Consider the following 15,351-nt stretch of genomic DNA (forward strand, 5'->3'; position numbering starts at 1 on the left):
TGGTAGGTGGATGGAATGTATTGCCTGTGGTGGTAGTAGAGTCGGAGACATTAGGGACATTTAAGTGACTGCTGGACAAACACATGGACGGCAGTAAATTGAGGGGTGTGTAGGTTTGGCTGATCTTAGATTAAGGTAAATGCTCAGCATAACATTGTGGGCCGAAGGGCCTGTACTGTTCTATGTTCTATGATCGTTCTAGGCTGGAGCTTAAGGGTTTGCATAAGAACATGCCAGTGGATTCCTTTTCAGTCATTTCATATTTGGTGCGAAGGACTGTGCTTGGTTTGAGTGGAAGCTGGGCCTCAAACAACATCTTGTGGAAACTGGAGAATGTATCCATATCCTAGCCCAATATACAATATTTCAGCTAAATTAGTGACATAAGGATACTGGAAAGGATTTTAATTTCCAGTGATTTTCTGAAATACATACTATGAAATATAACAAATTAACGAAAACATGAGTAGCTATTGTCATTGTAAACATGTTAATCATGTTTACCTGAGGAAAAACATGACCCTGGCCACGTCCATGATCATGACAAAATAACTTGACCCTGTACTCATTTTGCATAATTGGAATAGTTCTGCAACATGCTGACAAGACACATTGATTCTTTCAATGTTCTTCAAACCTATTAACTGTATATAGTTACTTTAGTCAAATGGCTAACTTACAAACTAGAAATCATTAACCTATTAAAGACTGGAAAACGAACCATAAGTAAAACAACAAAGCAAGGTTTTGCATTCTAGAAACAGTGCAAATACACTACACCTGTGCGAAAGGTTATCGATCACATAGCAAAAATTTTGTTATAAACCCTTCTGTAATTCCAGGATGAATTAAAATTAAAACAGCTTCCAATACCCTGTGTCTCTACAGCTTTTTATCTTCCATTGCCTCAAATATCTTCCCTTTAAATGGGAAATGGATTCTGCATTAGCCATTCTGTGAAAAAAACATTTTCTTAGTGTCAGGATATTAGACTCTGAAAGGTAGAAGCATTGGCCTGGAACATTAAATTTTTATTTCAGATGATGCCTGGCCCTCTGAATTGTAGCAATTGGAACCGGGTGGATCTCACTGAGGACGGCATCCTTGACTGGGGTTGTTAACCTAGGTCAATCAGGAAGCCCTGCCTAACCAACATAAACAGGGGAGATTCTAAATCCCCTATTTATATTAGAGAGAAAAAATATAAACAGGGAATTCAGAATCTCCTCAGTTCAGGGACTGACTCTGAGTTGGCTGGCCACAGACAGTGTGCTGTGGACAAGTAAATAAAGGATGATTTGGTGACAGGATGTCAGTCTCTGCAGTTATTTTATATATATTCCAGAATTTTCCATTTTTTCTTTACATTTTCAGTATTCACTATATTTTGCTTTGGTACTGTCCCAACCTTTCTCCTCAACCTCTTTTAAATTTTAATTTCAAATAGATGAAACTTTATCACCTGCACCACAAAGACAGAGAATACCCTTTTGCCATTCACTCTATAAAATGCTTCATAATGTTATTACCTAAATTACATTTTCTCTCAGCCTTCTCTGTTTCAACAAGAAATTAACTGATATATAGTTCACAATAAAGGAAACTATTCCAAAGTTCGATAAGGAGAATAATCAAGAAAATGGATTCAGACACTAAGATGGGGTTTTAGGACAGGTAACCAAAAGCTTGTTCAAAGAGAACAGGGATGATCTTAACATTTAAGATCTTAAATCAGGAGAATAGTTCTGGTTAATGAAGGGGACAGAGGGATCATCTACAGTTCCCCATAGTTTTTGTAATAATTTCTCAGTAACTAATGCAGCTTGTTGTTATGTATAGATTGTGCATTTTCAAATTAATCTCTTTCCCTGTTTTCACCACCTACCTGTGAGCAGATTGTGATTTAATTTTCCCCTTTCATTAAACAGTTGGATAGTATTACTCCCACTTCGTCTGTTGACTACAACACTACAACAAAGTTAAACCAGGAGTATGGTTAATTTCACACACTCATTGACATGGAGTGTATGATTTGCAACATAGACACTGTTACAAACACACAACGAGAGATAGAGTCAAAGAAGGTAAAGTGATTGTTCACCGTTTTAAATTTTGAAACAGAAGTCAATTTAGGGTTAGTGCTGCTGCAAATCACAGCATCAACCCCCTCGAAGTTCAAGCTACTAAAGTAAAGCCTCCAGTCTAAGAAACAGCCACCAATCTGCATCTGTATTCACTGCTAGTAAAACTGAGTGAAGCAGAAATTACATTTAAGGAAAAGGTCCTCAGAAGATTTTTGAAAAGATTTTTAAAGAGAAGAACTGTCTACAGATCCTCCACTGCAGATTAGCTTATCAACAATCCTCACAAAGAAAGTCAGAGTGCTAAATCAAGGTTTGGAATTTGGACTCCTTCCTGAAACCAAGGACATTATTAAACAATATGCAAGTTATTGCTATTTAAGATTAACAATGTCCCTATTTTTAAGGTAACCAGTAGTTAAGTGAAAAGTTAACATATCTTCTAGGATGCGTGTAACCTGCAATTCTGTTGCAGTGGGAGACAGTTGTCTTTGTAGTCGGTTATAACACAATAGTTAGCATTTCCAAAACATCAGAAAGTACAGGGAATGCTGAAAGGTTAGTACTCAGTCTTGTCACATTATTATAGTAGCCATCTTTGTTGAACTGTTTAATGTGCTTTTAACACTGTCACAATGTACACATATGTATTAAAGTTAGTTTTCACTCAAGTTGTCATGCTATTATATAATAAACTACACCTTGTTAAGACGAGCTCTTTTTGTTAAAATTCATTCTAAACTAATAAAATCTTAGATCCAGTCAAGCAGAGAGAATTGGCGGCAACTTCCATCTCCCCACAGATATCACATGAATCCGTGAGGAGCACAATCTTCACAAGTAGGGGAATGACTTAGCTCACCTGTGCACAATGCAGTGTCCTTTTTCACTCACTACCTATACAGATATGCACCAGGCACTGACAATGGGAGAGCAAATGGAAGACCCAAATTTGTGACTTAAAAGAACCATATTGTTGCTTTTCTATTGTGTATTCAGTCTTAAAAAAAAATAAGGCAGATAGCCTCCAATAGCAGTCTCTAAGAACATTATCAATTGATTTCCTGAAAACATGCTGTAATACAATTAGAGTATTAAAAACAATTATGCCTTTAATAAATGGCTGTATTCTTAATATGCTGTGGCAAAATAAAATACATTTTTGTGAGAAATAAATTGTTGCTAGAAGGAACATTTTAAATTAACTGTACAGTTTCAGGTTAATTAATCACATGACATTTTGATGCAAAAGCCTTGATTCACGTCAGCTGTTAAACATAATGTCTGTGCAAAATTTTCCTCTATTCCAAAGTTCTCCCAAGCAAATAACGTATCATTAACATTATAAAACATCAATAAGCTCACCTGTAACTCATTCAGCTTCTTCATTAACTCCTGTAAATAATCAGACACACACATAAAAATCATAGAACTGAGAAAACATCAGTACAGAAAATAACAAAAATGTGAAACAACATAGAGCTGTCCTTCCTTGCCTGCACACACACTATGCTTTCTAGGCACTGGCAGCAATCTGGTCTCTTCCATATCACCCTGCTTCACACAAGTTATCTCCTGAAAAGTGACTTAAAAGACTTCTCATGCAAAGTCATGTCTCGTGCAAAGTCTCTGCTTTGAGTAACCCGAGGAGTTGCAACTTTTCTTTTTGTCACCTCCCATGTTGTACAACAATTGGCCTTGAACTTTACTCCAGGTGGGAAAGCAGTGTAGCAGGTGAAGTGTGCCTTCAGGAGAGACAGTAGGCAGGTCTGACATACTTTGCACCCATATGGATGCCTTAATTGCTCAGTTCATGACCAAAGCAACTGGGAAGCTGAGAGGCAATAATATGTCTGTTAAAACCAAAGGGAACAGTGACCAGCACCAAAGAATGTATATGGTTTAGAGAAAGGACATGAAAATGTCCCAGGCGGAGAAGGAATCCAGAGCAGGGAAGGCTTAAAGCTTCCCTGTCGATCTCAAAGAAGTACTCCTACTCCTGGTCTAAAAGGAAATTAAAATTATGATAAACAACGTGAATTAATTAGCTTGTTCTCTTCCTGACTCCGATTCCTTGCAGGACTGCCTGGCAGGGAGAACACCAACGTTCCCTTGCTCAGGTCTCAGGTTACCATTCTAAGTTGAATCTCAACTCTTTTCCAGTCTGAGATTTGCCAACAACACAGAGTAAGAGTAAACCTGACATTTTGCCTATAACTGTGCAGGTCACTGCTATTACATACTGAGCTTCGAGGTCATTTGCTTCATAAAGACAAACACAGGACCAGCAGTTGAACCCAGTTTTTCTGACTCACAGAATTTAATACTATATCATCATTTTCATCATTTGCCCACTGGGTCCATCAGGAAAGCTAACATTTGGCTGTATGACTATACTCTTTGTGCCGCAGATTACGAGTCAGACACACAAAATGTTACGGCCGATCAGCTTAATGTCTTTGGAAACATTTTTTAAAAACAATGTATAAATTTCTCTTAAATTTTAAGAATTTGTATTGGAGGCATTGTCTCTTCCACCCCACCCATCTGTACCAACCCCTCCCTTGTTTCCCAAGCCTGGCCCCAGGTGGGAAAAATTTGGGCTCAGATTTAACATTGGGTAGGGTTGTTAACTGGATGAGCATGCACCTTTTGTCCCAGGTGGGTGGATATTCCACCTCCACAAGCCCTGAGCTACTGGTCAATTAAAATAGAAGGGGCAGATAACCAATCCAAGAAATCTTCCAATGCATATATGATGCTTCAGGATTTTTTTGTGCCATTTTGCCAGAATGCCTGGGCTCCATGCAAGTGAGTCCGCAGTCCAGCCAATACTCGAAGAGCATAGGGGAGAAGATGTCTTCTTATGTGACTATGTTTTAGAATAACAATTTATTTCAAAATCAACACAAGTTAGTTACCAATGGCTTATAGGAACAATTAATTTAATTTGAATATCTACTGGCTTGCCTCAAGGCAAGAAAGGCTGTCAATTGCTAAATCCACCCTTGTCCCAGTCAAATTGGTACATTCTGCTGGAATAAAATAGTATAAGGATTTTGAGCAATCCATGAGCTCAGATTGTCAGATTCATTAATATTTTAATTCCAGAGACTGTAGTCATGAGGCACCCTATAATGTTTTATATTATAAGTAGCAACTGAATTTATGTGGAAGAATTGCTATAACTGATATTCTATATGTGAGATTCATTCATTCGCGAGTGCTGTGGCTAAAGGCAGGTCTTTGGCTCACTTCCTGCTGAGGTTTCAGCCTGAGGTGCTTCCATGGCAGTGTTATTTTTTGTCAATGATGGGTGCCATTGCTTTCCATGCTCAGGGACAGGCCAAAGAGGCAGATCCTAAGTCTACCTCAGCCAGATCAGGAACTGAAACCACGCTGTGGGCATTATTGTGAATCATGTGCTAGCTAAGCCAACCAGACCTCCACATGTTATTTCATATTTATCATTGCATCATATTCTTTTGGAAGACTGGATTCCTGATAGGAAGGATTGTAGAGCTTAGTTCATAGAGCTGAGAGATCTCATTCATTCAGCGCCGAGCCATGTGATTCTCCATTTAGAGGTTAGTTATTTTTAAAAAACTCCTGGTTGTTATTGGCATAATCTTTACTTATGGGAAAGACAGAGATGCATAGCACGAAGAATTTCTAGAACAGATGCAAAAGTTTTAATAGCATATAACAAATTTAAATGTTATTAAAACTTAAAAGCACACTGGGAGGAAATCAGATATGTGAAAAAACACTGTGCCATTGTTGTTAAAGGTAGTGGTACTGTCAATGATCAGGGATTCATTTTCTGCCACCAACTGATTCATTTTCTGCCACCAAATGGCTAAATGAATAGGCTGGCAGCATTTCAAACCAAGTCAGCCAAAATCAGTCACACTGTAGAATAGCTCTGAATAATGATGACATCTACAGTGTGTCAGCTGGGCTCAGTTGGTAATACTCTTGCCTCTAGGTCAGAGGTTTTAGTTTTCAAGGACCACACAGTGTTCAGTCAACAATGCAGCCCTGTATTAGCTGCTTGATCAAGATGGTCTTGAAGGATCCGGTGGCACTAACAAAAGATGAACAGGGCATTCTTTCCATCCAACATCTTTCCCGCAACCAAGCTGTACTGACTATTCTTGTTTGTGGGCATTCGCTGTCAGGTTTGCTACAGTATTTCAGAAAAGTAGTCTACCATGTGGGACACTTCCATATATTTCAATAATGTCACACGATGCTGTACCAATGCAGCTGGCCTTCCTGACATTTTCTCCTAATATAAGTGAAGGTTAATTAGATCCACAAGTGGGGACAAACTCTTTGCACATGAGCACTGGTTCTGTTGTTGTCAGAATCAAAATTCGTTCCATAAATAGGCGACTTACCAGCTGCCCTCATGATCCAATGAACTTATTCAGTGAACTGTTGCACTATGTTGACTAGAAAGTTCCCAGGTTCAGTCCTGGACTTTGCGAAGTTGTCTGATCTCACTTGAAATAATGCTAAGTGACTTGGTTAAGTATGGAAAAGAAAACAAGTGGAAACAAGTGGAATTTGAAGTCTCTTTAAAGAGAATCTTGTGTGGATATCTGGTAGAAATCAAATGTATCTGTGATGTTCCTGTGATCAAATAGCATGATGATACTTAAAGATCACACATGAAATATAATCTATATATGTTGTGAAGCTCTTGGCATGTCAAAGTTAATTCACTAACATATTCTCACCAGATGTATAGATCCTGCAATATATGAAAAACATACAATCCCACTACAGCAAGAGAGTCAACGACCTTGAGAGATAAAAAAGACTTAAAAATACAAACAATCAAATGAAATCAGCAAATTGACATGAAAGTAGCATAAATCAGTGATCTCATTATCACTCTATTAATCAGTGTGCTCCAAGTATCTTTACACATTCAAATTAACCTTACAGCAATAGTTAAGAGTTTCAAGTTTAACTAGATGACAGTTTTAAAAGCTGACTTTCACCATCACTTTTTACCAAGAACCAACTGAAGTTCTGGAATTTTAATTCCATATTGAACAGATAATACGAAGCATGACATTGTGACACTAATGCATCAATTTTCGAAAAATTATTTGCTATAATTTTCAGAATATGTGTAATTGACATACCCGAGATTTCGGTCCTGGTACTTCCGTTTTCATCAATGGTCCATCAAACTCGACATCCACGTCTGTCTTGTTCGCAGGCTGACTAACATATCGAGATCCTTTACAAAATTAAATATAATAGTCTCTTAACTCAATTGTAATATTTTGATAATATCTACTGGAATACTTGTATTGAGGTTTAGAAAACACAACTAACAATAATATATATAAAAAGGCACACGAGAGCAGACAATGCTTGGGTTTTGGTCATTTCCATGTTATATTTTGTGATTTTGAATGCAACCACCAATGCATGCATACTTTTTGTGGGATGAAGGATGGAGTGTAATTTAAAAGAGCAGCTCTTTCTGCCACGGCAAATAATGATGAAAAGCTAACTTAACTGCGCTCGTGGCAGCTGCATTAGAAAATGTGCTTCTGACTTCTCCTTAAGTTCAGAAACCCCAAAAAAGTAGAAGTTTCAACAGGACCTGCTGATCAACTACTCCTGCCAACACAAATATAAATGTAAAAGATTTAATAATCAGAGACAGTGTCAATTCTATTGTTTAGTGACTGGCGTCCACCATATAATCAGATGAATTGCAATTCACAAACTGGAAGATTTAATTTTTATTCAGAGTGTGGTAACAATCTGGAACTCAGGGCCAATGAGAAGTGGAGACGATCAATGATTTCAAAAGGACATTGGGTGGGCATTTGAGAGAAATAAAATTGCAGGAGTACGAGGGTAGAGTGCAGAAATGTTCTCGATGGACTCTACAGGACAAGATGGTAAAACAGTCAAGTATGTAGCTGATGAATGGGAGGCTATGGCATGGATTGGGGTGGAAGTATAATAGGGAGCTGTTATTTTCTGTTTAATCTGAGAATCTTAGGTCAGACAACTTAGGATCAATTCTGTTAGGCAAATGGAAACACTACAGATTATACTTCAGTCAAATTCCAAACCACCAGTGAAATCTTTTCATAGAATCATAGAATCCCTACAGTGTGGAAACAGCCCTTTGGCCCAACAAGTCCACACCGACCTTCCGAAGAGTAATCCGCCCACACCCATTCTTCTTATCTTGTTAGAACATAATGGAGAAAAACAAATTATTGCCTTTCCTGGAGGGATACATGGAAACTCTTAGTGGTCAAATGCATGACCTGTTACACTGCTAATGGAATCCAGTATCTTCCCAGTTCAGTTGTAACTGGACTTACCCCAATTGTAATTGCCATCTACTGAGCTTTGCGAGACGCTACATGTCTGTGATACGTGGGAAAGTACTTTGAAAAAATCCAAATTTCCTGGTTTCCTCAGAGCTAATTTTGTGATGTTTTACCGTGATTAATTGTTTCTCGTCAATTTTGTGTTAATCCTCTCTCAATAACTATAAACTGGTGGCATCTAATATTAGACAAATCACATCACTGTCATTTCTTTATTATAAACATATCATTAAATAGTATCTGATGAATACTGAAATTATTTTTTAACACTTTCTGGAGCCTTTCTTATCCACATAATGTACTTTAGAAATTCTATGCCTTATTATTTGTTTGTAAATTAAATAACCACAATACATTAAACCACCCTTGTCTCCAGTGGCAGAGCTGCCTAAGGTATTGGATGACTGAATAATGATAAACCTTTTTATTCCTCAAGAATAGCTAATTGGGTGAGGTACCAAAAAGCTACTAGCAAGTCTGGGATCCGAAAAAGAGAGGGCAGAAAATATGTACAAAGAGATAAAGAGGAAATATCAAGTATTTTTTGAGTTTAGAAAATCAGCTATTTTTAAAATAATTTATAACAAATACTTCTTCTTACATGGTTATTGCAGTCTATTTTCTGGTAAAGCACATTACTAAGCTATACTGTAATGTGACTTATCCAGCAATCTTTTCTGGGTTACTTCAACAAACAGGTGGGACAATTGAAATTGCGTTACTCAGAAATTAATTCACTCCCAGAACCTGTGCTGTTGCAATCACCCAAGCAATCTTGCACTTCATCTGGAGATCTAAGATGGATCGTGTCCGCAGTGACACCATGTACAAAACTCTGGATACGTGGGGCAGGGATGGGGACAGGGCTGTACCCAGTGCTGCCCTTATCCTGGAGGCCACCTTTGTGCGTGGCTGTATCAGGCTGTGCGTAAAACCTCAGTACGCAACCACTTAGTATCATTTTGTACTGAGGTTCTACTTGTTCCTGATGTTGCAAAGGATGGGTCTCACCTCGCTGTGGTGGAACACTCCAAGTAGTTGGACTTTTCCATATCACCTGTCCTTTGTGGAGAAATTTGCAAAGAAAAACATCTTTTCTCACATGTCTATCAGGAATAGGTCAACATGTAGTGTCGTCAAGACCCTGCAGGAAAAGGAGCGGGTGGATCTTGATGAGTTGTTCCATTATCAGCCTGTCAAAATCAGTTTGCAGAATGCCTCATCATCCAGAACCTTTCACAAAGTACCAGGTCATCACTTGGCTTGTGAAAAGCAGTATCTGTGACGTTCTTCATGTATGCCTGGTCAGTCTATGCCACCACACATTGCCCTTGAAGCAGCTGCAGGGATGTAGAGATTGTCATTTACCACCTTCTGGAATGTGCTTTTGCAAGAGAAGTCTGGAGAAAGACGCAGTGAATTTTGTTGAGGCTCATCCTGAGTAGCTCTATGAAGCAGGACTCTATGCTCTATGATCTGTTCCAAGGGATACACCGAGACAAACATCAACTGCACCTGAAGACCATCAAGTCAGTGAAAGACACTCTTTGGTCTGCCTAAAACTTGTTGGTTTTCCAGATCAAGGAGTTGACCCCAACAGAGTGTTGCAGACTAGCTCATTCCATGGTCTATGTTCTGTGAGACACACTAAAGCTTGGGGCAGCTGCCACCAAGGTGCAGTGGGGAAAGACCATCATCTAAGGTCTTTCTGCTGAAGGTAAATGGGGGTCCATTCAGTTATTGGACTCCGGTGACACAAATATATGTAAATATAGTCTCATACAACTATGGAATGCCTTTGCTGAATAAAGTGAAACTCTACTTTTTGGTTGTTTCTTCATATGCTACTGTACAGAACTGAATTGCTTCGGTGACTAGATATGTATATAAAGATATCGAAGAGGGAGATGGCACAGGACAGGGTGACACTAGGCACACGGCCACACAAGATGTGCACTGAGCCATCAGTTGGCCAACTTAGACACACTTGATGGCCGCCGGATCACAATATGGAGAGGAACAGCAGAGAAGATACAGACACTGCCTGTGGCCAGCACAATGCACTCACAACCCAGTTAATTAGTTTCAGGCAGGTGGTGGAGAGAATATACATTAGCCAATACCTTTGATAGAAATAATTACAGCTTGATACAGACTCAATACAAAATGCTAATAGCCAGGGTTGCAGTAATCATCCTTCTCTCAAAGAGGAATTAGCACCCATTACTACAGCAAAGGATTTCCGTACAGACATTGAAACTGACAATGTCTACACTGAAACTGATAATGACCACGTGGAAATTAACAAAGGCTATACTGGAACTGACAAATACTGTATCAAAGCTATCAAAGATTCTGCAATGACTGCCATAAACAAAACATGTTATAAAGACAATAATCTCATCACTGACCTATTGTATCACAAGAGGTATAAAGGTTTCTTGACATGTGCTCTGGGTCGAGAGAAGACTTGCAGCTGACCACTGTGCTGTTGGTGTCTTTCTCTCCCTGGAGCTCTGGTATTTCCTTGTGCAGTAAACTCTGTCATTTGACTCCGAGACTGGTGTTTTTCCCCACAACAATATTTTTAGGAATAAAGTATATTTTTAAAGATAAAAAATACCTGCTCAATAAAGTAATAAGAATGTCTTAGCTGAACTATAAGAATCATGGGACGCTGGAGTGGCTGAGTATTATGATGAGTGCAAAACATTGGAGTGTTTGAACTCATATTTAATCCCCTTCCATTTTACATTCTTTTTATCTCCCAGCTTAATCTGAGTCACAGTTCAATGCCACAAGAGATTTAAGCCCCTGTTTAAGAGGTAATAAAAAATATTCAATAAATAACTTCACTGGATTTCTAAAAGCAGGCAGATTGTGTTTCTATTGCTCTCACATTACCACAATTTCTCAGAGTGAAATAAAATGCTCTATTTAGCAGTGATCCAGTGACAAACACCATACACACAGAAAGCTCTTGTAGTATAACCAATAACAAACAACATACTAGCCAGGTTATATGACTAATTCCATATGTACATACACATTGGAAATATATAACCATACACATACATACATTCAAGAACTTTACTGTACAAAAATACATCAATAGCATTGGTTTCTTCATAGAATGTACATCATAAATAAGTTTGTGATAATACTTTAACAGAAATCAATGTAAACATACTTTTCTTCAAGTTACTTGGCACTTATAATAACAACATGAGAATACAGTTAAACTCTTACACTACAGCTATTTCTGCGAAGTGACTCCTTTCATATCAAATTAAGTTTCTCAGAAAACAGAAAACCCCAAGACATTACATGGCTGCTATCCAAGAAGGCCATATCTGCTGAGCACAATCTTGTGACTGAAGAAACCAAATCCTTGCCCATTAAGTTAGGTTGTATGCAAATATATTTAAATAAAATAAAGCTAATAAAATAATGCCTGCACTTCATTCTCGATATCCTTTCTTTGTGATCAGTTAAAAATATTTCAACTATCCAGCAAACCAATGTAATACAGACTTGCAGAAGAGTTACGCAGTAAACATTGTCAGAAACCTGAGTCTTAACCTATGTGCGTTTATAATTAGCATCTACGTGTTTCAACCATCCTGGGATTGTACAGTTAGAAGAGATAAGGAAAAATATGTAGCACTGGTTGGGTGGAACAATGTACATGTTTTGTGCATGACCTGACCAAATAAATAAACAAATAAAAGTTTCCTTATTTACCAATCCCCCCACCTTATCCCAGTTCCAACCTTCCAGCTTAGCACTGCCCTCATGATCTGCCCCACCTGTCCATCTTCGTTCCCACTTATCTGCTCCACCCTCCCTTCCGACCTATCACCATTACCCCTACCTTCATCCACCTATTGCACTCTCCGCTGCCTTCCCCCCCAGTCCCACTCCCCTTCCATTAATCTCTCCATCCTCCAAGGCTCCCAACCTCATTCCTGAAGAAGGGCTTATGCCCGAAACATCGATTCCCCTGCTCCTTGGATGCTGCCTGACCTGCTGCGCTTTTCCAGCAACACATTTTTCAACACGATAGTGTGTTGAAGAAGCAGGCAATAGGCAGTGTTCCAGCAACCTTAAATGCCAGGTCAAAGAACAATATTTTAAGCTTGGGGACCTTGCAGCCTTTAGGACTCAACATCGAGTTCAATAACTTTTGAGCCTGACTCCATCCTTCTATGAGGTAAAACTCTATGCTACTTTCTCCCCACCCCCACCCTCCTCTAGCTTATCTCTCCACGCTTCAGGCTCACTGCCTTTATTCCTGATGAAGGGCTTTTGCCTGAAACATTGATTTCGCTGCACTTTGGATGCTGCCTGAACTACTGTGCTCTTCCGGCACCACTAATCCAGAATCCATCCTTCTACGATTTTTATTCCATCCCACACCTTGTCTGGCTACACCATGGATTGCTTTTAGCAGTTATCCATTTTCACCTACCGCTAGATCCATTATCACATTAGGAGAAAGTGAGGACTGCAGATGCTGGAGATCAGAGTCAAAAAGTACGGTGCTGGAAAAGCACAGCCAGTCAGGCATCGTCCGAGGAGCTGGAGAATCGACGTTTCGGGCATAAACTCTTCATCATGAATGTTCCCTGTGATCTACAGCCCTGACCCCTTCTGTTTCATGGGCTGTAGGGTCCCCAAGCATCAAATGTTGTTCTTTGAGCATGTACTGAGGGTTGCTGGAACACTGCCTGTTGCCTGCCACCAACACACTATCGTGTTCCCAGGCCTGCTGCTGTGTTCCTACTTGAGTGCAGTCAGGAACATTCCTGATGAAGAGCTTATGCTCGAAACATGATTCTACTGCTCCTCGGATGCTGCCTGACCGGCTGTGTTTTTCCAGTGCCACAGTTTTTGACCATTATCACATTATATGGGCTACATTCAGGCAGGCAGAAGTGAGTACTGCAGATGCTGGAAATCAGAGTCTAGATTAGAGTGGTGCTGGAAAAAACACAGCAGGTCAGGCAGCATCCGAGGAGCAGGAAAATTTACGTTTCGGGCAAAAGCCCTTCAAAGGAATGAAGTTAAAAATCACACAACACCAGGTTATAGTCCAACAGCTTTAATTGGAAGCACACTAGCTTTCGGAGCGACACTCCTTCATCAGGTGATAGTGGAGGGCTCAATCGTAACACAGAATTTATAGCAAAAATTTACAGTGTGATGTAACTGAAATTATACATTGAAAAATTGATTGTCTGTTAAGCCTTTCATCTGTAAGAATACAGTGATAGTTTCACTTCTTTCATGTGTAAATCAAAACCTTTTTTTAAAGTTGCATTCTTGGGTTAGCTGTTAACAATGGTGATTAGAATCAATCTAAACATCATGACATAGACAGAGAACACAGGGGGCCAACACCTTCAACATACTGTCTAGCTATCACCATTGTTAACAGCTAACCCGAGAATGCAACTTTTAAAAAAAGGTTTTGTGAGTTACACATGAAAGAAGTGAAATTATCACTGTATTCTAACAAATGAAAGGCTTAACAGACAATTTTTCAATGTATAATTTCAGTTACATCACACTGTAAATTTTTGCTATAAATTCTGTGTTACGATCAAGCCCTTCACTATCACCTGATGAAGGAGCATCGCTCTGAAAGCTAGTGTGCTTCCAATTAAACCTGTTGGACTATAACCTGGTGTTGTGTGATTTTTAACTTTGTACACCCCAGTCCAACACCGGCATCTCCAAATCAAAGGAATGAAGACAGGGAGCCTCTGGGGTGGAGAGATAGAGGAGGGGGGGTGCTGATAAGAAGGTAGCCAAGAGTATAATAGGTGGATGGAGGTGGGGATGAAGGTGATAGGTCAGAGAGGAGGGTGGAGCAGATAGGTGGGAAGGTAGTACAGGTCATGAGGATGGTGCTGAGCTGGAAGGTTGGAACTGGGGTAAGGTGGGGGTGGGGGGAGGGGAGAGAGGAATGAGGAAACTGGTGAAGTCCACATTGATGCCCTGGGATTGAAGTGTTCCGAGGTGGAAGATGAGGCATTCTTCCTCCAGGCGTCGAGTGGTGAGGGAGCGGCGGTGGAGGAGGCCCAGTACCTGCATGTACTCGGCAGAGTGGGAGGGGGAGTTGAAATGTTTGGCCACGGGGCGGTGGGGTTGATTGGTGCGGATGTCCTGGAGATGTTCCCTAAAGCGCTCTGCGAGAAGGCATCCAGTCTCCCAAGGAGACCGCATCGGGAGCAATGGATACAATAAATGACATTGGTGGATGTGCAAGTGAAACTTCAATGGATGTGGAAGGCTCCTTTGGGGACTTGGATGGAGGTGAGGGAGGAGGTGTGGCCGCTGGTTTTGCAATTCCTGCATTGGCAGGGGAAGATGCCAGGATGGAAGGGTGGGTTGTTGGGAGCGTGGACCTGACCAGGTAGTCACGGAAGGAACGGTCTTTGTGGAAAGCAGAAAGGGGTGGGGAGGGAAATATATCCCTGGCGGTGGGGTCCGTTTGTAGGTGGCGGAAATGTCAGCAGATGATGCAGTTTATGTGAAGGTTGGTAGGGTGAAAGGTGAGGACTAGGAAGGGTTCTGTCCCCCTAAGTCCTCACCTTCCACCCTATTAACCTCCACATAAACCACAAGGACAGAACCCTTTTAGTCGATGCTGTGTATCTGACTTTTAAAAGGCTTTTGATGAGGTTCCACAAAAGAGATTAGGAAGCAAAATCAAAGCTCATGGTATCAAACATAATGTATTGACATGGATAGAGGACTGGTTGGCAGACAGGAAGCAAGAGAGTTTGAATTAATGGATCCTTTTCAGAATGGCAGGCAGTGATGAGTGGGGTACAGCAGGGTTCAGTATTGGGACCCCAGCTGTTCACAATATACATTAACCATTT

General features: G+C 40.0%; 1 protein-coding gene across 2 annotated transcripts in view; it reads right to left on the minus strand.

The window, feature by feature from the left end:
• abat (4-aminobutyrate aminotransferase) overlaps positions 1–15,351 on the minus strand; it is a 169,863-nt gene that overhangs the window by 96,943 nt on the left and 57,569 nt on the right. For both annotated transcript variants that reach the window (XM_060840698.1, XM_060840700.1), the window contains exons 3-4: positions 7,241–7,338; positions 3,447–3,476 (exon numbers count right to left, since the gene is read on the minus strand). In XM_060840698.1, the coding sequence (XP_060696681.1) occupies positions 3,447–3,476; positions 7,241–7,338 (128 nt within the window). The remainder of the gene's footprint in view (positions 1–3,446; positions 3,477–7,240; positions 7,339–15,351) is intronic.

This window comes from Hemiscyllium ocellatum, chromosome 20, assembly GCF_020745735.1.
Source record: "Hemiscyllium ocellatum isolate sHemOce1 chromosome 20, sHemOce1.pat.X.cur, whole genome shotgun sequence".
In the NCBI taxonomy this organism is placed as follows: Eukaryota; Metazoa; Chordata; class Chondrichthyes; order Orectolobiformes; family Hemiscylliidae; genus Hemiscyllium; species Hemiscyllium ocellatum.